The sequence below is a fragment of the Marmota flaviventris genome, chromosome 12 (assembly GCF_047511675.1).
Source record: "Marmota flaviventris isolate mMarFla1 chromosome 12, mMarFla1.hap1, whole genome shotgun sequence".
Taxonomy (NCBI): Eukaryota; Metazoa; Chordata; class Mammalia; order Rodentia; family Sciuridae; genus Marmota; species Marmota flaviventris.
Genome location: NC_092509.1, coordinates 77089675 through 77114092, shown reverse-complemented (window position 1 = coordinate 77114092; position 24418 = coordinate 77089675). Strand labels below are relative to the sequence as shown.

At 51.2% G+C, this 24418-nt stretch overlaps 1 protein-coding gene across 1 annotated transcript in view; it reads right to left on the bottom strand.

The window, feature by feature from the left end:
- Pik3c2b (phosphatidylinositol-4-phosphate 3-kinase catalytic subunit type 2 beta) overlaps window positions 1–24418 on the bottom strand; it is a 62301-nt gene that overhangs the window by 11682 nt on the left and 26201 nt on the right. The window contains exons 6-23 of the mRNA XM_027945624.2: window positions 21936–22047; window positions 21722–21801; window positions 21514–21577; window positions 19679–19825; window positions 18979–19012; window positions 17643–17838; window positions 16422–16544; window positions 12122–12289; window positions 11435–11546; window positions 10186–10328; window positions 8743–8931; window positions 7627–7720; window positions 7393–7487; window positions 6831–7011; window positions 5938–6045; window positions 5251–5343; window positions 3885–4014; window positions 2962–3098 (exon numbers count right to left, since the gene is read on the bottom strand). Of these exons, the coding sequence (XP_027801425.2) occupies window positions 2962–3098; window positions 3885–4014; window positions 5251–5343; window positions 5938–6045; window positions 6831–7011; window positions 7393–7487; window positions 7627–7720; window positions 8743–8931; window positions 10186–10328; window positions 11435–11546; window positions 12122–12289; window positions 16422–16544; window positions 17643–17838; window positions 18979–19012; window positions 19679–19825; window positions 21514–21577; window positions 21722–21801; window positions 21936–22047 (2206 nt within the window). The remainder of the gene's footprint in view (window positions 1–2961; window positions 3099–3884; window positions 4015–5250; window positions 5344–5937; window positions 6046–6830; window positions 7012–7392; window positions 7488–7626; window positions 7721–8742; window positions 8932–10185; window positions 10329–11434; window positions 11547–12121; window positions 12290–16421; window positions 16545–17642; window positions 17839–18978; window positions 19013–19678; window positions 19826–21513; window positions 21578–21721; window positions 21802–21935; window positions 22048–24418) is intronic.

Genomic DNA, 24418 nt, shown 5'->3' with positions numbered 1-24418 from the left:
AGTACCTGAGACCCTTATCTGTCTTTTGAGAAAGTGAAAATAAAAGGCATCCTTTTTGTGAGATTTGAAGAATTCCCAAGAGCTCACGAAAGTTGCAGAACACGATAGCCAGCTAGGAAGGGACCAAATTGAGAATATGAGAAAAAACTGTCACAACCAACTAGGACTGTAAGGAATTGGGAACAAGAGAGAGCTTGCCAGACCCAGCAGACCTGCCCTCCCTGCCTCCCTCTGTCCTTCAAGGACCCACATCTTTCCACACGCTTTGAGCCCCTCCAGACTCACGGCCACCACCATTCACTGATTGCCTATCTAACCTCTTCCCAAGTTTAGGGATCTGATTTCCCAACAGCTTCTAGGCTGTTCCACAAGACCCACTCTTCAGCCAGCTACTCAACCCACCCCTTTCCAGATACTTGTCCAATCACAACCAGATGACTAATCCACTGGAAACTAAGAATAGAAGTTTGTAAAGACATCACAGAACTCATCTTCTGGAAGAAAAAGACCATTTCTAAAAAGGGAAATCTATGAATGAAAATAAACCATCCAAGAAGGAGCATAATCCATCCTCTCCCAATCTTGACCTTCATCTCCATCAATCCTCTCCTGTCATAGTGGTTTTTTTTTTGGGGGGTGGGCAGGGGTACTGAGGATTGAACTCAGGGGCACTTGAGCACTGAACCACATCCCCAGCCCTATTCTGTATTTTATTTAGAGACAGGGTCTCACTGAGTTGCTTAAGGCCTCGCTTTTACTGAGGCTGGCTTTGAACTTGCAATCCTCCTGCCTCAGCCTCCTAAGCCACTGGGATTACAGGCGTGCACCACCACACCTGGCACAGGTGTCCTTTTTATCTTAAATGAGTCCTATGTTGGCTCACAAAAGAGCTGTGTGCCCGGGGGTTAATGATTAAACTTGACTCCCCGAGTTAGGCAGTGCATAGTGGGTCCCTGGCAAAAAAAAATCTCACTCTAGAAATGGGCACCCTCCTGCTTTCAAGAGATTATCTTGTAGGATATGGGGTGCTACCTGGCTGAATACATAGTCAAGAGAAAAACCATCTCTAGTTCTTTTCTTCTGGAAGTTACCATCAGAAACTACCAGCATTGTCCTACCAAAAAGGCTTCCTTTGAAAGGCTGAGATTAAACATTAATATGCAAAGTTAGTTCTGTGTGAGTGTACACCTGTTGCACACACTTCTGTCACATTTATCGTGACTCTTTAGTACACTAGCATGGAGTCATTACAATTCTAGCACCTTGCACGGTGCCGCTTTGTGGTGGGTGTTCAACACCTGAAAATACATGTTAACATAAATAGCATGTGGGCTTGGAGGAGGGAGGAGGAGGATGAGGCTGCAGAGTAGGGAGGGCCGGAACACAAAGAGCTTTGTGTGCAGGGCTGGGCAGGTTGGATATGCCACGCAGCACTTTGAAGAACTTAGAGCAAAGGAGTGGGGTGAACAGGCTTGCACTTCAGAACCCCTCAGGAATGAAGCAGAGGATGGTGACAGAAGGAGGAGAGGCATTTTAGGGGTTCCGGGGACAGATAGCAATTGCTGGACAAAAGTGATAGTAAGGAAATAGAAAGAAGAGGACACACTGGTGAGAGAAGTGAAGGGAGAATCAGCAGGGCTGGGTCCTGCAGGAGGGAGGCAAACGGAAATTTCTGGAACTCCACGGCTCTGGCTTGGGTGATTTGCACAGAGTCCTACTGTTTACTGATGAGAAACCCACACAAAAAAAGCAGGCTTCAGGAGGTGAAAGAGAGGAAGAAAGTTCGATTTTGCTTCCACTGCTTTGAAGTGTGTGAGAATGGAAAAGTACAATAAGCCGGTTCCTACAGAGTATAAAGTGGGAGGAGGGAAGAGGGTTAGGGAAGGGCTTTGGAAGTCATCAGCACATGGGTGGGAGGAGAAGAGAGGATGAGCTGGCATAAGGAGCCAGCAAAGAGAGCTAGCAAGCCAAGGATTAAACCCTGGGGATGCAAACACTCAGGGCCATTTAAGATCATTTAATTACACATCCACTAAACAACAGTCTGGTTATAATTTGGCTGCCCACGTGGGTCTAAAACACACTGATCAGTGTAAATTAGTATTTGGAACCTTCAAGGTGAAATGCAGTAGAGCGTTGGCCTAGCCTGTTGGAGGCCCTGGGTTTGATCCTCAGTACCACATAAAAGTAAATAAAATAAATGTTTAAAAAAAAAGAAAGAAATTTATATAAATTAGCATTCAGGCACTATTATTATTATTATTATTATTTTGATAGCAGCAGGGATTGAACCCAGGGATGCAGTTTAGCCACTGTGCCACATCCCCAACCCTTTTTAAAATTCTAAGATAGGATCTCAATATGTAGCCGAGGCTGGCCTCAAACTTGGGATTCTCCTGTCTCAGCTTCCTGAGTAGATGGAATTACAGGCATGCCCAGCCCAAAGTTCCCCTTCTAATCTAATCTTTCATCTCTCAGGACTTAGGCAAGTCTCTTTTCTAGCCTCTGATCTCCTGCCTAACGTCAGACCTGGATTCATGTTACAGCCTGCACAAACCAGCTCCACAACTGGAAGAAGAGAGTCTTAATTTGCATCCCTGAAAAGGTGGTGTTGGATTAAAGTGATGTCTAACTTGTCTTCCAACCAACTCTAATCCTCATCCAGTATCACAGAAGCCCTCTGAGAGCGCAAGAGGAACCAACCCAGGACGCATGAGTAGCATGAGTAGGAGGCACAACAGGTCTCCCAAAGATGGCTCGGCTCATCTGAGATAGCTCACTGCTAGGGGAACTCATGTCCTGGTTTCCCAGGACAATACCAGGCTACTTCCTCAGTCTGCCCACAACAGTCACTCTGACCTATCCCTGCATATACAGAGGGTGCAGGTCTTGCAATAATAGAGCCACATGCCAATCATGCACACCCACCCCAGCTTTGGACTGCAAGGCTCCCAATCCTACCTTCTCATACTCATCCTCTCCAGGATTGTGTTTCTGCAGCCAGTCTGCCAAGGGCCGGTCCTTAAAGGAGCCGGTCACCCCATGTTCCACCTGGATCTTGCGTAGAGTCTCGGCATTAGGAATCATCTCTACCATGCCTGTGAGAGAAAGGATTGGGATCACGCTCAGAGCAGAGTGAAGGGGACTGTAAGGGAGAGGCTGTGCTGGGTGCCTCCCTCCAAGGCCTTTGGACAAAGTCTGCTTAGGAGGCAAGCGGAATGGAAGAAAGGAAGGTTGCACCCCAAAGCTCCTCCTCCAGACCATGAGCCCCTTGGTCTTCTCAGTTCATGGCTGCTGCACCTTTTACTATGGAAATCTTCAAATTTATAAGATATAAGAATAAAGAGAGTGGTTTCAGCAATTCATAGGTAATCATCACCCAGCTTCAAAACTTATATAGACGTTTTGCTAATCTTGTTTGTCTATTTCACCTACGCAACTAGTTTCCCCACTTCCCACCACCTTGGCTGGGGTACTTTAAAAAGCAAGACCCAGGCATATCATTTCACTCACAAAGATGTCAAGTCTAATTAACAAGGACACCATCACCATGCTATTGTCACATCCAAAAAATGAATGATTATTTTTTAATCTAATTTAAATCAGTCTGAACTCAAATTTTCAAAAAAAAAAAGCCTTTATAGTTGGTTTGTTTGAATCAGGATCCAAAGTCTACATGACACATTAAGTTGTTATGTCCCCAAGTCTATTTTATTTTATAAAGTCTCTCTCCCTTGCCTTCTGTTTCCATGCCACTCCACAGCTTTTACTGAGATAACCTTGACCTTTTCATTTTCCTGGAGAAGTACATGTTGGGGAGCGAGCAGAAGAAAAGGGGTCCCCTCCACACCGTCTGCCTCCCTTCACCTGCCTTCCCAGCTCACCTCTCCCTCGGCCAGTGGAGAAGCAACGGAAGATGACCATGCGCATGTCCAGCCCCTCCTGGACCCAGATCTTGCTCATGATGCGAATCATCTGCAGGGTGAGCATGTCCTGGCGAAGGTCATCCCCACACTGGAGAGAGGAAGAAAATGACCCAAACCCATCTCTGCCATGTGTCCCCAACCCCTGGCCTCCAGCTTCCAGATCTCCCAGGAGCCCAAACTACAGTGACAGAGAGAAATTGTCCACTTCTCCCAGCCTGCACCTCTGACCTGCCCACTCAGCTCACACTAGGTCAGAGAAGCGGAGAGGGCCAGTAGCTGTCACAGTTTATCCAAATAGTACCCCCACCTGAATTGAATTCAGGTTCCTCTTCCACAAGCACCCCTCCTGATCATCAGGGCTTTGTAAAACTTGAAAGCTTATCCCAGATTTGGAACATATACAAAATAAATAGGTACTATAATCTACAAAAATACATGCACATTTTTTTGTGTGTGCGTGTGGTGCTAGGGACTAATCTAGGGCCTTGCACATGCTGAGCATTTGTTCTACCACAGAGCAATTTCCTCAGCCCCAATCCCATGTTTTGCTAGGAAGTCTACTAGCCTATACACTCTGAGATCATTATTTACTTCTCAGAATCTCACAGGTACCATTTAGAAGGAAACATAGAGTTTGTCTAGTCTGATCTGCGCCAGGTATGTTATTTCTTCTTTTGTTACGAGGGGAACCCAGGGGTACTTTACCACTGAGCTACATCCCCAGCCCTTTTCATTTTTTATTTCAAGACAGGGTCTCGCTAAGTTGCTGAGGCTGGCCTTGAACTTCCAATTCTCTTGCCTCAGCTTCCCAAGTCACTGGGATTATGGGTGTGTACCACCATGCCTGGCTGTGAATTTCTTCTTTAATATCCTTGCCACATGGTCATTCATTCTCTGCTGGAATACCCCCAGGGACAAGCAGATCATCACCTGACCCATTCCATTGTCAGGGCAGCTGAGCTTCCTAGAAAGTCCTCTATAAAGTGAGCTGTCATTTGCCTCTACAACACCTAACATTTTATTCTTAGCCCCTCTGGGTTATGCGGAATACATCTAAATCCTTTTAGAGCTGATAGTCTTTCCTATATTAAAAAGGCAGCATGGTGGGTGGGGATGTGGTTCAGTGGTAGAGCACTTTGCCTAGCACGCTCGAGGCCTGGGGTCCATCCCCAGCAACACACACACACACACACACACACACACACAGCATGGAACTGAGGAACAGAGGGAAGAACAGTGACCATCCTGGGGTCACTCCTGTCACCACTGGGCTCCCTCCTTCTCTCTCACCTCACCCCACCAGGCCTGAGTGAAGTAGCCTCACCTTGAAGATGACCCGGATGTTCTCTCCCAGTGGATCCACATTCTGGAAGGCAAGCTTGAGGGGGACTGCATTGGAGTTGAAGTAGGAACAGTCCTGCATGGTAGAGAGGGCAGTGACCAGGCTCAGGTGATCCATGCCCAGGAAGGAAGATGACCTCTCCCATTGGATCAAGATGCTGCCCACCCTCCTGCTGTCAGTGCCCCCCAAGACCTGCTCATGCCCTCTCCTCACTGCCCTTGTGTCTTCGGCTTGTTAGGACCTCCCCTCCAGCGCCTCATCTCTCTCCTTCCAGTCACTCCTTTTAGTTTCCTGACTTCGCGTGAGTCCCACATCTCATCAACCTCAGTTTACTCCTCTGTCAAACGAGGATCACAACAGGACGACTTCTCGAGAGTCTTAAGGATGAAATGCAGAACAGCGCCAGGCAACGGGTGTCGGGAAATGACAGCCAATAGCTACCACCATCATCACCTTCCCCAACGTCATCCCCAACACCCTTGGGGAGAGACACTGACCCAGGCTCACCCAGCACAGTTGCCAGGTCCACACACATTAGGGTTAAGAATTGAAGAGGCCACTAATACACTTTCCCTCCTCTCTCTCTCTCAAGAACCAGGTCAGCAAGGACCTCATCTTCACTGAGCCCTCCCCACTCTGAGAGCCCCAAACCCACCACCAGTCACTCACTCTGGGCACGATTCCCTTCACCAGCAGACTGGGGCTGAGTGGCAGGCGGCATGAGCCATTGAGGGCAAAGAACTGCTTCACCTCCTCCAGGCCGGTGCGGAGGACTCCCTGGCAGGGAGCGGGGGAGAGTTGGGGTGAAGTGAGGGGCCCACAGGCTCCACACAGAACCAGGCCTCTACCAGGGTAGGTGCCTAGTGGTACTCCTGAGAAGTATGGATAACATCCAGGAGACCCATGGGAAGCAAAACCACCCCCACTATATTCTGACTTGGCTCAGTACGTGAGCAGCAAGTCCAAATACCTACCCAGGCAAGGCAGACAGAGAGACAGTGGGGAGCAGGCCACAAAACTGAGAGAGCAGGTGAAATCACCAAGGGAAAGTGCTGCCCAGGCTTTACCAAGGGAAGCTACCAATGTAGACTTTAATATAAACATCTCTCAATTTTTAGATGTCAGCCACCAGGAATGCTGCTGCTGGCCTAATATGGTGCCTCATGTAGACAGATGAATGAGCCTCTGGCACCCTTTCCAGCCCTGAGCATGGCTCACAGCACAGTGAACAAAATATGACTGGATTTCAGCCCTCACTTGCCCCTTTGGCTGCTTTGTGCAGAGAGCATCTTACATACTGTGCTTAGCCTCGGAGGCAAATGGCTAAATAAAAATTTCGATATTTTGCAAGGAAAAAAGAAAATCGTACTGGTAGACTGTATCCAGGTTGTAGACTATCTGTTTGTGGCCTGTGGGTTATAGACACGGTCACCTCCTTCTAGCTTCTAAATCAGAGATGGTCAAGTGCCATCCTGCTGCTCAGAAGGCTTAGAGGTAAACTACTGGCCACAGCAGCTCCAGACTAGAAATGGAGACAGGTAGAGGCAGCCCTGCCCACTCACCTGCCTAGCAGATGGGGCGGCCTCCCGGACCTGCTGGGCCAGCTTGGCCAGGGCGTTGACAAGCCAGCACTGACGGTTAAACTCCTCCCTCAGTCCCTTGCCACAGCAGCACAACAGCGCTGCCAGCAGATACTGGTATCGGATGCTGAACTGAGAGTCCTTGAGGCCGTCCTTCAGCAACCTGCAAGGAAGGGAGTGGGGTGGTCGGGCTGCTCAAGGGATCACAGGCAGCAGGTAGGGGAGGACAGGTCACACCCTGCTCCAGCTCCCCAGAAGATCCACCCCATGGCCAGGAGAGAAAATATACTCTGAATGCTCTGCTCACCCAGCCACCCTGCCTGAGTAGAGCTCAAAGCCCCGCTGAAGCTCTCTGCTGTGGGTGGGAGTTACACAGGGGTGAACTGAGATCTCCCTGAGGAAAAATGCTAGTCCAAGGCCACATGGCAGCTCAGCCATGTCCTGGAACCCAGATCACTCAGCTCCCCACACCTACATGCCTAGGGGTAAAATACTCTTGTATGAAAAGCATGTCTACCTCCCACCTTTCTGCACTCGCTTTTACCAGAAGAAGTAGTGAGTCACTCTCAGGTCAGAGACAGCTCGTTTCAGGAGGAAGCGCACCAGAGGGCTGTCCAGGTAGCACTCATACTTCAGGGCCTGCTCAAGAGAAAACAAAGCAAGGCTTTATTAACTGCCTGAAATCTGGAGACCCTGGGTTCTCAGGGACAGTCTGCAGACTGACTTGGGGTCTTGGGGACCAGACTATCAGAACCAGAGGGAAGGTCAGCCCACCCACCTGCACCAGCTGTGGCAGATAGTCAAGCAGCTCAGCATCTGAGAGTGAGCCAATCCACTGGACGGCCATCCGGCGCACCTCCTGATCCGGGAAGCTGCAAAACAGAGCCCAGTACCTTGAGGACCCAGCTTCAGGGGTCCTTCACACCAAATGCAATGTCTCCCGGGATCTGTCAAAGCCACTGGAACAACTAGCACCTTCTCTGGAAAGCAACTTTTGGGAATGACACTCCCCATGATCAGAGTCTACTACGGGCCATGGAGGGGCAGGAGAGTGGCCATGCTCATTCTTTAGGTGATTTAAATAAAATGGGACAAAGCCCTCCACCCTACTCCCAAAGATCTCTTCCACAAATTCCCATCACAGAAGAGCCCTCATGTGGGTTAAGGCATTATTTGTCTTGATAATATCCTTTAATGCAAAGCTTGCCAGGCAAATAACAGAGCTGCAGAATTTTATGTAAGCTAATACTTGGTATTGTGTGGAATTCATTTAAAAGAGATTAACAAAACCATTGCCTCAGACAGTCCTAAAGACAGGTCAGAGAACAGGTTCCTTTTGATCACTAAGAATAGCAAGAATTAAACTGAGAATCCTAGGTACCATCTAGAAAAGATAGTCCAGGGTTCTGAGACTTGGATCCTTTTGTCCCTAGAGAACTCTAGGGAAAGGGAAAGAAGGAAGACTATTGACATAGAAGTAAGCCACACAGGTTGAGCCTCAGGGCCTATGCATTTTCCAAAACTCTGCCAATGTACAGGTAAAGTTCAAGCATTGCCTTATATGTAAATGTTGACTCAGTAGAAAAAAACAGAACATTGAGCTCTAGTTGTGCTAAAGTATTTAGAAGGAAATTTACTGATGTCTGAAATTTGCTTCAAAATGCATTAAAAAATAGGATGGACTGACAGATAGAAGGATGGACAGATATACCATAAAGCACACAAAGCAAATGCCAATCAAAGAATCCAAGTGGTAGGCATATGGAAATTCACAGTGCAATTTTCAATTTTGTTAAGGAGAAACACAAAAGCCCTGACTATCTACGGGTATTTCACCATCTCCCCAGGGCTGGCCAGATCTGCCTGGGGTCAGGATGGGGGTGCTTCAACTCACGTGGCATGCAGGAGCCCCAGGGCATCCTGGTGGTTCATGTGGGTCCACTGTTTCAGGAGCGCATAGATGTCGGGCAGGCAAGCCCACTCCCAGCTGGGGGCACTGGCGAGCACCAGGGGCAGCGAGCTCACCTCCGAGTGGCAGTAATATCGCTTCTCCCACAGGCGCTTCTTGTCAGCATCAGTGAGCCTGAGTTGGGGGGAGGTTGGGGAGGGAAAAGGAGGGAAGGGGGCAGAGTCAGCCAGAAGGTGAGGAACTTCTACACACTGACATTCTGGGATTTCCCAACTTTGCTGCACAATATAGTCACCTGAGGCGCTTGGTGACTTTTCTGTGCCCAGGTCATACCCAAAGCCAATGAAGTCAAAATGTCTGAGCAAGCCAGATACCAGATTTTTTTTAAAAGATGACCAGGTGATTCCAAAGAGAAGCAAAGTTTGGTAAGCAGGGTCCAAATCTCACCTTTGATGCTGACTCAGGGTCATCTCAGGTGTAGACCCAAAGAATGGGCCAAGGATACCAAACCTGCTTCCCCTCCTGGAGATGTGGTGAGGGCACCATTCCCAAGCAGAGCCACCAGAGGGCAGTGGACCCCATGCGTCAGGGTCTGGGCAGCTGAGGCCTCCTGGGGCCTCCGGGGCCAGCTGTCTGATTTACAGGCCTTGCAACTAATTGGGTCTTGCCTGAGATCAGGTGTCTAATGGAGAAGGGAGCTGAGGGGTTAATGAAGTGAGGGGTCAACAGAGGGATGGGAGCAGAAGAGGTCTACATCACTCAGCTACTTTGGCACCCTGGGTGGACATGAGCGAGAGAAGAAAGAAACAAGCCCACCTCTCTCATTCCCTGGCCCAGCAGGTGCACAGGGCTATGCAGGAGCCAGAGAGGTAGGTGGGGAGCAGGTAGGGGAGGAGCCTGGCCCCACCAGCTCCTCCAGTGTGACCCCTCCTTCCTCCATCCTGGTGAATGCACAGCCCCAAGAATGAGATCAGCCTGGACTCATTTACCCTGAGAGCTACCAGCTTGCCTTGACACCTGATCCCTTTTAGAAAGTGACAGGGCCAGAAAATTGCAAAGGCTCTTGGTGTGGAAGGGGCAGGAGAGAGGCAGGGAGGTGAGACCAGCAGCCCCTTAGACCATTTGTCAGTTTATGAGGTGGGGGGGTGCAAAGCTCTGGTCTTCTTGGCAGCTATGGCCTGGCCACACCCCAGTGTGGGCGTGGACATTCTCAGACCTCATTTCCTAACCTCTCCCCTTTTCCAAGTGTCAGCTCAAGAGGAAGGTCTGGAGGCTGCCACTTTCTGTCTCCGTGGCAACGCCTATCCTGTCCCACCTCCACTCCCAGAGCAGGACAGGGACCAAGTGCTGAGGGGTAAGAGAGGGTCAGATAAAACATGAGAGACTTAGGGAAGCCTGAGCCACATATGGGGGTGTCCTGGCCCTCACCAGTGCAGGGACTCCTTCTGCATGATGTCCTTAAGCCTGCGTTGGTCTTCTTCTCGGAGACTGCCAAACTCATAGCGGGGGCTGAACTTGTCTCCAGTGGGGCTGGTGAATTTGATGTCAAAGGCTGAGGTGGGGAAGTCAATCTGGAGGATAAGCCCAGAAAAGTGAAGACAGGGGAGGCAGCCATCTCCTTGGGTCCCCACCCTCCCTCTCACAGTCCAGCGTTGCCTCCTTGCTCCATCCTTCCCTGTCTTTGTAAAATAACCCAGTTGGACTTGGTGATCACCAAGTCCCTTAGAGTGATAACTTTCAACAAAACACAAAGGAAACAGAGGGAGGGAAAGTGAGCAAGGGAGGAAGAAGTTGGGTTGGAGAGGTTCCTGGGTGAGGTGTCGAGCCCCAGAATTTTGAACAGGTGCCACTGAGAGCATACTAGCAGAGGCTGGGGAGTCCTGAGGGTGCTCCTGAGGCCCTCAGGACCTGGGGCCTGCTGGCAGCGGAGACCACATGCTGAGTGGGAGTCCTACCAATTCTAGGCCCTGCAACACTAGGTCCTCGTGCTCTGTGCCACCAGGTGTCCTCCTGAAGTGGATATCAGAGCTCACTGAGCCAGTTCTCCAAAAGGGTTCTACTTTCCTCCACTTGACAAATGTTTACTGAGCCCTGATTTGGTGCATTATTCTAAGCCTCGGGTACACAGCAATGACAGAGATCAAAACACCTGGAACATCCACTCTGTATCATTCTATTCCATTCTCTGCCAACTGTGATTTTTCCCTATTCCATACCAAAGCATCTCACGGTCACAACAAAGGGGAGCTGGGAACTAGTAACTAACTGGACCTAGGATCTAACAAGCTCCCCTCACCAGAAGAGGTCCACCCTGCAAATGCACTGAGTGAGCAGGAGGGTCAGGCTTCCCCTCAGGCCCCAAGAGGCGAAGCTCTGATTTGATGACATTTAGAAGCACGAGAGTTCAACACGGGGACTCTGATAAGCAGAGCCCTGGATGGGGAAGGTCTCAGACTCCACCTTCAGGCTCCCTGAAATCAAAGTTGACCTCCAGGAGATGGGAGGCAGCAACCACAGCACTCAGCCTCTAACCACATTCACCCAGTGGCTTCCGTTATGCCATCACCCTGTGCCAAGTTCTAGCACTTTCTACTGTCCCAAACCAAACTTCAAGGGGGAAAACTTGGATCTGACTCTGAGGGTGTCCGATGTGGGGAGAGAAGGACTGGGGTCTCACCTGGAGGATGACACTGTCTGGCTGGTGGAAATTAGGTGCACTCCAGCGGGCACTGGGGTTTTCCTGTGTTGCTGGCCACAAGCCCAGAAGCTTCCGGCCACAGGTCAGGACTCTAGGCGGGAAGGAAGGAGGGTGAGATGAGCCAACAAACCCACAGGCTAAGTGGACGGCTTCCCTCCTGCTCCCCAATTCAAAAATCTGTCTTCACTATTGGAAGCCACCACCCTTCCTCACTTCTACTCCATAGACTGAGGCCTCTTCCTTCCTCCAAGCTTGCCCCTCCAGGAGGCCCCCTGAGCTGACTGCTCCCTGGCCTGAGTGACCTGGTGGTAGAGATACCTTCGTAAGGTAGAGAGGCTGGGCTAGATGACCTCTGAGGTCCTTCTAGTGACCAGACCAGGTGACATGTTACTGAAGCATTGTTTTCCCATGCTCCCTTCCCCACTACCTGCCAGTCTGTGCCACCAGTCCTGTCTAGTGCCTCTTGGTCACATCAGCAGTCCTGGTCACTATTTCTGTCTTTTGGCCCTTCATCCAGGATGGGACCAAAGGGACTCCAAACTTCACCAGTGTGCTCCACGTAGCTAACTCTCTTGAGGGACGCTGGCTAGTCCAGCACTCAGCCCCCTGTCTCCCTCCCCCTTCTCCCTCCCAAACCAAGAAGCTGCTACCCTGGGGTTCACATACTGCCTGAAATTGAAGAGTGGGGTAGTGACCCAGCCCAGCGCCTCAGGTACCCGTCGCTGCTTATTGGCCTCCGAGGAGCTCCCAGGTGGGGGGATGGGCAGAGCATAGAGAGTGGCACACAGTAGGGTCTCCCGAGGCAGCCGGTTCACCTGCACTGGGAAGCAGATCCTAGGGAGGACAGGAGACCAAATCAGGAGGCTTCAAGGGACAGGCAGCCTGGGAAGTCAAGTAGAAGCAGAGAATTCTGCCTCCCTCTTAGGGTGTCAGAGGTGTGTTCCTGGATGTTGCGAGGGGAACCTTCTTGATGAACCAGGATGGTCCGAAACTATGCAAAACCTCTACTAGAAGCTCCTGGAAGCACACAGTGTCTCTGGGGCCAGTAGACACAGCCAGCAACAGGAACTTCCCTGATTTCAAGACTATACCTGGTACCTGACAGGACTCAGCTGGAGCCACCTCAGAATCCAGCCTCCTTCCCTCGAGGGCAGGACTGGTGTGGAGGGTCAGCAGGGCTGCTCCTGTGTCCTCTCTTTCCATTTGACAGTCCCCTTCCCCCCACCCCCGCCAACCCCGATAAGAGACACCAGGAAGAAGCACCGTGTTCTCTGCCCTCAGTTCACCCTCCCCCACAGCCCTCCCCCTCATCGGTGTCCCTTCTCCTAGCTCCAGGGACACATGGTGGTTTTTTCTCACCCCCAACAAACTCAAAGCTAAAGGGACAAAGCGAAGGGGCTTCTTGAAGTCCCCAAATGGTCAGAAAGCCAACTGGCAGGGACAAAAGGAAAGGACTGAGAGAGGCAGGCCGCTGGCTCCACGCGCCCAGATGTCCCCTCCTGGGCAGCTCTGCCTGGATCACACCCGCCACTCCCTGCGCTCAGGATGAAGAGCTGCAGCTGGGGGAGCTGTGGAAAGAGGGAGGACCCGCCATACCTTTCCCGGAAGTTATCCCTGGGCCAAAGTCCACACTGCCACACCCTCCTGCTGCCCAGGCCCAGCAACTTTCACACCCAGAGGGCACAGAGGCAGGAGGCCACCCCCAAGGTCAGCAGTTTCAGATAAAACAGCTCCCCTGCACCCACAGTCCCTTGCCAGTCTCCTCCAGGGGACTCTCTACCTAGGTGAGGTACTGCTCCTGCCTGTCGCCACAGACTGGCACAGCCCGCTGCGTCCCAGCTGCCGCTACCCTGGGGGCCCCACAGCTATAATTAGGGCCCCTCCAGCAGCCAGAGAACATGCCAGCCAGGGTTTGGCTAGAAGTGACAGAGCATGGGCCTATTTTGAGAGTTAGCTGATCCCTGTACTGCGGCAACGGGAGACAGAACCAGCTGACCCTGATGCCCAAGGAGAGGGAGCTGGTCCCCAGCCCTTTCTTGCCGCCCAGGAAGGGAGGAGCTTCCAGCAGTGTCTTAAGGAAAAGGAGAATGAAGAGACTTTCTTGCTGAGACCATAGCACTAGATGCAACAAAGGCACCCAGTTCCTCAGGCCCTGAATGTATCTGGTATGCCTGTCCCCAGGACATTCGCCCAGGGTGGCTCAGGAAAACCACCAAGTTGCCGAAGACCTGAACTTCCTGCCTGCCACCATTCCTCAACATCACATCTTCAGGACTGCCTCCTCCAAGGGGGACTCCCAGAATGTGCTGGCAGGTCGAGTCCTGGACTGGCCACTCACAGTCTGAGCCCACTTAATTTATACCTCTGGCCCCACAGTGTCCTCTTCAGGGAAGAGGAGAAACAGCTTCAGTAGTGTGACATGAGCACATACTCTGTACTTCTTGCTATGTGACGCTGTGGTCACTGCTCTGAAACTAGGCTACACAGATACTGTTTCCATGCACAAATACTTCCATGTGTCAATCACTTTATCAGTCACCTGGAACAGAGAAACTGGAACTGAGAGGGCCCCCCAGCTAAGAAGACCACAATGAAGAAGAAAGCATTTGCTATGCACTGGGCGCTGAGCCAGGTATTTTACTTACAGTTTCCTCCTAACTGCTCCTCCAACAACCCTGTAGGGGAGGCCCTATAATTGTCCCCATCCTAGAGTGAATGGCTGCCCAGGATGGCATCTATAGTAAGAAGGAGAGGACGGTAGGCCAAGCTTGTGCTCCAAACCCCCTAGTTTGGTGCCTTCTCCCGAATGCCATGGTCTTGACTAAGAAGGGCCCACATGTATCAGGTGGAGCATCTGGATTGCAGGGCTGAGATCATGCCCTCCACAGGGCCAGCAGCGCCCCAGGAGACTGGCCCTTTAGATTCAAGGTGGAGATCTCAGACCTGGAACAGAATGAGACCCACTGGGCAGGCTGGGCGGATTCTGTATTTCTGATTCTGTCTGAGAAAAGTATCTAAAGACAATTTCTTGTGGTTCTCCTGAGCCAGAACACTGTAATAGCACCGCTCTCCTGGACATCAGCAGTAACTAAGGCCAAAGAAATCCCAAGGGGATAGTGAAATTCAAGGGCCATTTAATGGAATGATCCTGTGTCTCCAAGGAGTATCTCCAGCCCTGATAGTTGTCGGATTTACCAGCAACTGCAGTTATTGCTCTAAGAATTACTTAAGTGTGAGGCTGGGGTTGGAGCTCAGTGGTAGACCACGTGCCTTACACACACCTAGCATGTGTGAAGCCCTGGGGTTCGAGCCTTAGCCCCACATAAAAATAAATAAATAAAATATCGCATTATGTTCACATCTACAACTAAAAAAATAATTTAAAAAAAAGAATTACTTAAGTGTGAAGGTTTGCCCAGTTGTCCATCTGTAAAATGTCAGATTCCACCCCTCCCAACATTTGCAGACTCTTGACTACCAATTTGGTTGTCTTTGGCCTCTCCAAAGACCCTCCTTGGTCTCTTTAATCTGCACTCCAAATACCTGAGTAGCATCTGCAAAGGAGGACCCTGACAGTCAGTCTGGGGAAGGGAAGCTGGGAGCTGCAAACAAGAGGTGGTCTGACCATCTGGAGGCGGGGGAATTGGAGACAGCACAGACAAGGCACAGGCAGGCCACACCTGCCGTGCCACCTCACCTCAATTCAAGGCCACCTCACCTCCATTTTCTTCCTGCTTTGCTTGGCTGAACCCCACCTTCCTGACATCAAATTGCCATTATTATTAAATGGTAATCAATATTATCTTTTTTAAAAAAATTTTTTTTAGTTGTAGTTGGACATTTATTTGTTTATTTATTTTTATGTGGTGCTGAGGATTGAACCCAGGGCCTCACACATGGTAGACAAGGGCTCTTCCACTCGGCCACAATCCCAGCCCCCATCAATACTATCTTGTATTTGTGATTTCATATTTACAACCTGCCTACCTTACTTCAGTGCTGCAACTGCCTCCGAATTAAGCAAATGTCCCCATTTCTCATTTTGAGAAACTGAGGCACAGATGAGCTGGAGAAAATGTAGGATTAGAGTCAGAACTAGAACCAGAGCCTTATTCCATGGCTCCATCTCATTTCTCCAGAAAACCTCCCTTCTCTATCTGTGGGGGACAAAGCTCAAGATCCTTGGCCTTTTCTTTGTTTTTGGCCCATCCCCACCTCCCAGTACTAAGGATTGAACCTGGGGCACTCTACCCCTGAGCCACATTCCCAGCTCTTTTTATTTTTATTTATTTATTTTGGTGCCAGGGATTGAACTCAGGGGCACTCGACCACCGAGCCACATCCCCAGTCCTATTTTGAATTTTATTTAGAGACGGGGTCTCACTGAGTTGCTTAGTGCCTCACTAAATTGCTGAGGCTGGCTTTGAACTCGTGATCCTCCTGCCTCAGCTTCCCAAGCCTCTGGGATTCAGGAGTGCGCCACCATACCCGGCTCACTTGTGACCCTTTTGTCTCAGCCTCCCAAGGACCTGGGATTACAGGTGTGTACCACCACCCCCAGCCACCATTTGCCTATTCTAAGGGAACTCTGGGAAGAAGGGAGAGGATGAGAGTCCCCCAGACTAGTTAAACTCTTTAAGAGAGACAAGATCAAAGCAACGAGATATTATTTAAATTAACAACTAACAGTTACATGGCCCTTTATAGATTGCAAAGAGCTTTTATGGACACGATTCATTGGATCTTCCTAACAACTTGAGAGGTAGAAATTTTACATGTCCCCATTGAAGAGTTAATGAAATGGAGACTTCGGGGTTGATGAGTGACTTGTCTGGTTAGGGTAGCGAGGGAGCCTGGTTTAACCCAGGCATTCGCCCCCAGTCTGTGTCTGTTCATTTGCCCAAGAACATTCCCAGGGATGAGCAGATCCACAGGAGCCGGGGTGGGGGGATGGGGGGACGCTTACTGCTGGTCCCAGATGATTAGGTGGAAGAGATACTTGGAGAAGTGGGCTCTTCGGGTCTGCAGCGGGCTGCACAGCTCCTTGCCGCCATGGCTGAGGGAGCAGGAGAGGTAGAAATCTTCATAGCTACGAAAGACAGAAGGAAGTCAACCCCCAAAACCCGTCTCAGTCACCCAAACCTTTGCATCCCCTTCCTGCCAAACCCCACTTCCCCCCAGTAGAAGTGCTCTGTTTCTGGAAACTGAAACATGGGTCAAGGTCAGGCCAACCAAGCATTATTGGAGGAAGCATGCTCAGAGAGAATCTGAATCCCTCTGCTGATAGCAGACTCCCAGCTGAGCACTGAGATTTTTCTTCCTATAACGGGAATGGCCATCCAGCCCACTCTTCAAGGTCAGCTTCAGTCCGGGGTGTGCCCGAACACATACGCATGTGTATGTTTGTGTGGGTGCGTGCACGCGTGTGCATACATATGCGCACAAGAAAGCGGGTGGGGGAGGAAAACGACATATGCGGCCATGAATGCCAACACATGGGGGTCCCTGTGGCTCATGACAGGTGCCTGACAGAAGAGGTCAGAGAAGGCCCCGGTTTCCCAGGCTGCCTCCTTTGTTCTCTGCCAATCGCCCAGAGGAATACATTAAGTGAGGAACAAAGAGAGAAGGGGAAGGGAAGAGAGGGGGAAGGGGCCCGGTAAGAGTGGGGTGGGACCAAATGCCTATTCCCCCAGGCCTCGGATGCTGGGGACCCAGTGGAGGAGCTAAGGATTACCAAATGAACGGTCTCCTCCACCCACCCACCCCTGCAGGCCTAAGGAACCCCAGACAAAGGGTTATCCCCCACCTCCCCGCCCCTCCCATTGTGCTGTCTGCAGGGGAGTGCAGTCATTGGCCTGGGGCACGCACTCTATCTGGGAACTGGCCATCTGTCGCATGTCTCCCTCAGCCGGCCTTGGATCTGGAGGGGGCAGGGATGCTGAGGCAGACAGCGCTGAGAAGGAATGGCAGGTGCTTCTCCATCTCGGGAGGACCTTCACTCTCAGCAGTGTCCCAGCCTGGATTCCCCTCGGGCACTTGGCTCACCCCCTCAGCCCTGTTGTACCATAATGCCACACATCCTAGCACTGAGTGTCATGTGAGGTCACTCGTAGGTAGACAGAAGGGGAGAAGCCAACAGGAAGTTAAGCTCAGGTGGCTCTCTAGAGGGTACTGAGCATCAACTCACCTGGTAGCCCAGGTGATGGGGATACGGTGGGTGGCATAGACAGTGAAGGCTAGGGCCCCAGAGAAATGGCAGGCCTCCTGGACTAGATCATGCTTGCGGCTCCCAGGCACTGCGGTCTGGAAGTCTGCGTTGAAGGTATTGCAGTACAGCTCCACAAGGTCCAAGATGGCCGCAGTCAGGGCCTCCACGACCTTCTCTATGAAAGAAAGGGGTCAGAAGGAACTATGAGGCCTTGGCAAGCACCATTTTGTCATCGTGGCACTAGCCAGAATGGGCAAGTCTAGGATAGTGGTCCCCAAATGCCTGTCCGTTCCTAACTGCCGTGACAAAGCTCATTCATGTATGGTGAAATGGGAAAAGGGGGGAATGTGGTTGTGGCTCAGTGGTAGAGCACTTGCCTACCCTGTGTGAGGCACCTGGATTCCATCCTTAGCACTACACAAAAAATAAATAAAGTTATAAAAAATACAATGACATTATTTTAAAAAGGAAAAAAAGAAATGGGAAAAGAGAAGGAGGGTATCCTGAGCTTTGCATAAAGAAATAAGCTACTTGGTTTCAAACATGGTCCTTGTTTTTACATATTACTGCTTATATTATTGTGTTCAAATATTCTTCCTTTTAGCAAATGATAGTATTGAGAAACTGTCAGTTGTTTCAAAAAGTCATTTCTTGGCAAAGTCAAAAGCTCGCAGGGTTGGGGGAGTAGCTCAGCAGTACAGCACTTGCCTAGCATGTGCAAGACTCTGAGTTTGGCATGTGGAGAGAAAAAAAAAAAAATGCTGGTGATTCTGTGTTGGTCTCCCAAATACTTTTTGGGGCATTTTATTGGTCCATGACACCTAAAAGACTGGGAATCACGGTACGATTTCCAGCAACATAGGCTTTTAAGGCAAAGTTCTGTATTAAAGTCTCAACAGGGAAGTCCTAGAGAAATCCTAGTGAAAAATCCTTTCTCACTCTCCCAAGATCTGTTCTAAATTGGAACCGTAGGGGCTGTGAGCAGCCTGGAGAAGAAGCACAGCCTACGTACTTACGTGGGAGCTTTCCCATCTGGGTGGGAAGGCTGGCTGCACCTCACTCCTCCCCCCCCCACACACACACTTATCCCACCTCATCACCCCTTCCAGGGACACCACAGGAATGACTAGCAACAATAATGAGAAAATGATTTGTGGAAAGCAATGTGGGCTCCAGCTGTGTCCACACCTCGCAGGGAAACACACACACACACACACACACAGAGCAGGCCAAGCTCAGCCACATAAATCAAAGAGGCAGAGCTGGCAGTTTCTAGCTGCTCCTAAGGGACAAAGAGGGACAGCAGTCCCCTTACCTCGGTTTTCCCTCACTGCCAAGATGCTGGGATCCTGTTGGGTAAAAAGAAGAGGGAGGGAGCTTCAGGACCGTGGCCTTTTTCATCACAGCTGGAAAAAGGGCTTTGTACAGCTGCACTCATCTGGGCCAGGCTGGGCTGAAATGTGAGGAGCAGAGACTCCCCAGGGAGGATGGAGTAATGGTTTCTACCAGAGTCGCATGATGGACAGAGGGAGCTGATGGGGATAAAAATCGTCATAGCATCCACCCTAGTAAAAAGCCCAACCCCAGGCCACTCGGCTGAGAGGATCACAGTGTCTGTGTCGCCGGCCCCATCTGCACGGCACACAGCCCCCGCTGTGGCGTCACAGAGCCCCTGGCTCTTGGGACGTTCTCCTCCGGGTTTGGTTTTTGTACCCTGATGGATAAGCAGACCGTGAGGCAACGCCCGGGTGGTTGTGAATAAGCCTTCACTGGCCAGGGCTTGCACAATCTGTCCCAGGGGCAGGCCCCGGCCCACCCTCATCCTTGCGAAGAGGGGATGCACTTGGCATCCATTTTCCAAGAATTCTTGTGTTTGTACTGCTTAAAAGATAGAAGTAGCAAGAAGAGTCTTTTTAGCAAAAGGTCACCTAGTCACCCCAGCAACCAGCAACGCAGTAACCTATGAACATTGCTCTCCCACTTCCCCACGTTTACAAATGCCCGGGCCTCTTTACCTTCTGGATTTTGGGCTGCATGCGGGAGGCACAGGGGGGCAGCTGGTTGAGAGCGCTGGTGATCTCAGGGGTTTCCACAGCAGCCAGGGCATTGCAGATGGCCTTGACAGACTGGACCACCCTGTCGGCCTTCAGCGGGAAGTCCCCCTGTGGGAGGCCACACCATGAGGCTTGGCAGCTCTGCTCTCACACTGGTGGCCCCCAATCCTCCCCCTCCCCACTTAAATGAATGAGTCGGGAAGTGTAGGGGATAATGACTCTAAGGAAGAACTAGTGGAATCCATGCTTCGTGTTCAAACATCCCGCATCCGCAAACAGCAAACAATCTGGTGTTAAATGAGCCAGGCCCACGTTCCCAGCCCATTCCCCCAACCACCTCTCATTCCCAGCCTCATCGGTCTGCCCCTGGCCACTTCTACTATTCAGACATGCACAGGTCTCCCTCAGGGGCCTGCAGTTGGAAGAAAATCGATCTGTAGGGAAGAGTAATGAGGCCAAAGAGACCGTGCAGGCCTCCTTGCCCACTTTCTGATTTCTCATAACTCAGTACACAACCTCCAGGCCAACCCATCCCACTTCCATAGATAGCCCATTCTATACTCTTCCCCTGCACCTGGCTCCCGTGTTTCCTCATGTGGAATCCCCTCTCCTGTCTGGCCCTGATTAATTTAAATTAAGGGCCAGAAAAAATTCTACCAGCTCCTTGACAAGGGCTTCCCTGTCAGTGGCCCTCTCCAGCACCCTCCAGGGGCTCCTCATTAACTCCTTGCTGTCCTTTTATCTCGACTCAACTATCGCTTTTTTCTAATCACACGAGCTGCCCAAAGGCTAAGAAATTTCTTATACTTTTCTATCCCTAGCACCTGCCAGCACAGGGAGGGCCACAATTCGCAGAATGGTCAGAGAACTCTCTCCTCGTCATTGCAAAGTTTAAGTAGAGGCTACTGGTGAAGGGATTCTGGCAGTGGGGAGAGGATGAGCTAGACACAGAGTCCAGCTCCCCAGAAGGAAGGATCCACGATGCTAACTAGATCAATGAAGCGAGAGTTGTTTTGATTTTTTTATTTGATTTTGGGGATTGAACCCAAGGGCAATTGACCACTAAGCTACATCCCCAGCTCTTCCCCCACACACTTTTTTTCCTTTCTAATTTTGAGACAGGGTCTCACCGATTGCTTAGGGCCTCTCTAAATTGCAGAGGCTGGCTTTGAACCTGTGATCCTGCCTCCCACTGGGATTACAGGTGTGCACCACTACGCCCAGCAGGGAAGGTTGTTTTTGAAGGTCACTTCAAAGCAGATTTGCTTTTAGCTTCCTGACATTTGGGCAAATGTTTATTCTCATAATTCTGAGGTGTGAGGTTCCTCACCAGTCTAGGTAGAAAGGGCGCTAGCCCCTCTGCATTTGGGACCTTCCACCTCCTGAGGGTTTTCTACCTGTGACACCAGCTCAATGAAACCTTTCAAGCCCAAGGTTCCTGAACACTGCTAGTGGGATGCACACGCCAATGCACATTCAAGTGTGGCACTGGGAAGACAACTCTAGTTCCCTTTGCTTGGAGATGTCCTACTCCAGAGACAGGGATCAGCACACACTTCCTGACCTACTTCTTCTATTTGGGAGCGAAACCCCTTTCTACACGCTTGCCAGCTGCTCTACAGCCAGTAGTGATCTTGGCTGGCCTGTGAGCTAGGGGGATGGAAAGAAGGACTCTGCCAGCAAGGTTTCAGCTCTACCCAGATGCCTGGTGGTGCTGGCTGGTCCCAGGAAGCCCTGGTAAGAGGCAGAGGAGCTTCCAGCAGCTCCCCTGGGCCAGCTGCAGGACATGTACTCACATCAGCCAGCAGGAAGGCATCCACCTCATTGTGGTAAGTGTCAAACAGAAGACTCAGGGCCTGCCTGGGAGTTGGGGGCAGAGAAAAATCACAGGAGAGGTCACAAAAGACCCAGCTCTGGCAGACCCATTCCTTCCCTCCCTGTCCTCTGCTCAGGGATTAGGCTCTGATGACAAGGGTTCCCATTCTTTCCAGGTCCCCTACTCACCTGCTGATGGTCTGCTTGACTGGCCTCTCTTGCAGATGGATGAGGTAGTTCAAGGTGGAGGGGCTCTGGTCATCATTCACCTGTGTACAGAGCACTCTGCTCAGCAGGGGTGATGCCCTTATCTCAGCACTCCCACTCCACTCCCCTAACGTGCCCCATATCACTTCTCCACCTCCCCGGCGCTGGGCACCCAACAACCACTCCCCACACGGACCGTCCTGGCCAGGTCACTGCGCACGGCCTTCCGTTCCATGAGTTGTAGCCGGATGTCAACATCAAACTTGCGGCAGTACTGGATATACTCGTGGCTGCCCAAAGCATGTTTGCTGGCGGGGTAGGGGGACAAGGCCATTAGCATCCTAGAGAGTCCTTGGGAAGAGATACATACCTTAGCCTTGGGGAGACAGAACCAGGAAGAAACCGGAGGAGTCCGAGTGGGGCTAGGACCTGTGTTGCAGGCCCTACCCTGGGCTCCTGGAAAATGTCATGGTGGAGTCGGGGAAGGCATAAGGATCTATCCAAACAACCCTGGGCTGTACACATATTGGCTGTCTCAGTGTTTAGTACCTGTGTTGTTATCACTGGTTCATTTCCAGACTGGGAACTGCTTGAGTGAGTGGGGAAGAGAGGGAGTTTCTCAGGGGACAGCTCTTTACACCCCATCTCTTAGCTTCGGTGTAGAGGACAACCAAGAGAGATCCACTGTGCCCAGGCTCTGTGTTCCTACCCTCTTTCTATATTAACGACTAAGACGCTGGTCCCAAACAAAGCAAATCCATCATGATTATTCTCACCCAAGTTGATTCTCTCTTCCTCTGGGGGTCCCGCCTGATTTGGACTTCCTAAAAACGTGCATACTATTCACAGTGTTCAAGCATCCAGACAGGAGACTCTCCTCCCCACCTCAATTTAGAGGAGGAGGCCTAGGGAGCCCCTCTGGGACCCAGCCCCTTCCTCACTTCCAAATCACACCTTAATCAGAAAGGAAACCCACAAGAAAGGGCAGAGGGAGTCCCACCTCCAGGCCAACACTGCAGCCTGGGCCAGGTCTCAGCAGCTGGGTAACAGAAGCCGGAAACGGACTTCCTTCCTCAGCAGAGCTGGGAATCTAGGCCAAAAATGGAGGGGAGGGGAGGGGAGGGGTGTGAAAGGGAGGGGAATGTGCAGAAGCCAGTGGAGGTGCAGGACTGGAGGCCAATCCAAATCCAGTCAGGATTTAGGGGATTCTCCACATCCTGAGGGGCCTGGCCTCTAATCTGGAGCCCAAACTGCTAAGACTGAAAAGCAGCCAAAGCCTGGGGGTAGGGAGGCGGGGCAGAGGGGCAGGCCCTGGCGGGAGTGTCTAGGAGGAAGGAAGAGTGTGGTGGGGGTGGGGGAGGTGGCAGGAAACCCAACCCTCCCCTAGGAGTGTCTCAAGGTCCTTATCTGAGAGCAGCCTGCATCCTGGACCAGCACTCCCCACCACCACCACCAATATCAGCCCCTCCTGCCAGGCATGGAATAGGAATCCTGAGGGGTTCCTCGGGACTAGCGATTTTCTGAAACTTCCAGAGGGTCCTTGCCACCCCTACTGCAGGGCAGTTGCCCTATGTCAGGAGCCTGTGGCTAGGTCAAGAACTTTCAGGAGGTGAGAGGCTGCTGGACCAGGTCTCCAGGGGCCTGCTTGACCTTCTCCGTGGAAGGCTTTCTTTGGGTGCATTTAAGACAGAGTGGAAGGGGTGTGACCCTAGGACCACTGACCCTGTCCCACTATGTTGGTAATATTCTACCTGGGTCTTGGCAGAGAGGCAGAACCTGACATCTCCTACTACTTCTGGACTTAGGGGCTTCAGGACTAGGGGTGCTGCAAGGGAAATGGTGGGACGTGTCTAATCCAGAGCCCCATTAAGACCTCTCTTTGGGCTGATCTTTTCCTGCTGGTATTCACTGACTGCTCATTGGGTCCCTCTCACATTTAATCCTCACCAATATATTTGGGGGGGTGCTGTGGATGGAACCCAAGGTCTCGTGCATGCTAGGCAAGTGCTCTACCACTGAGCTACACTCCCAACCCAAACCTTCATCATTCTTTTCTGAGGACACTGAAAGTCAGACTTCACAACGAGTTCATGGCAAGCCAAAATTCAAGCCAGCGTAATGGTGTTCCCAGCGCCCAACTGACCCACGATGGCCCTTGTTTCCTCCAACAGTGGAGGCTGCCTAGGGCTTCCCTGTCACAACATCATGACCTCAGACCCCTATTATTACCTCTAGGGGAAGTAAGGACATAAGTAAGAACCACATGGGGCATGTTTGAATGTGTCCCCGGAGTTGTGGGGCTTGTCAAAGACCCCACAATATCCCTAAGGTTGAAATCAGTCAAAAAAATGAATCTCCATTCCTGACTACCAATCCTGTGGTCTAGTCATGGGTGACTATCTTGGTATCTAGACCTGCCTGCAAGAAGGAGTGAGTGGCGGTACCCAGCAGGCTCTTCGATGGAAGGAGTGTGGCTTTCACCTTTCTCTACTCCCAGGGCCTGCTTCTTCCAAGTGGCTGGAAATGCTGGGCAGTGGCCAACCTGATCTGTCTGCTGCCACACAACTGTACCAGCCAGGGGTGGGAACCTTGCCTCTGCCTCCCCTGCAGCCCAGCCCTCCAGAGCCCTGGGGTAGCAGAAAGGGGGCTGCTTCAGCTGGTCCACATCACACTTTCCAG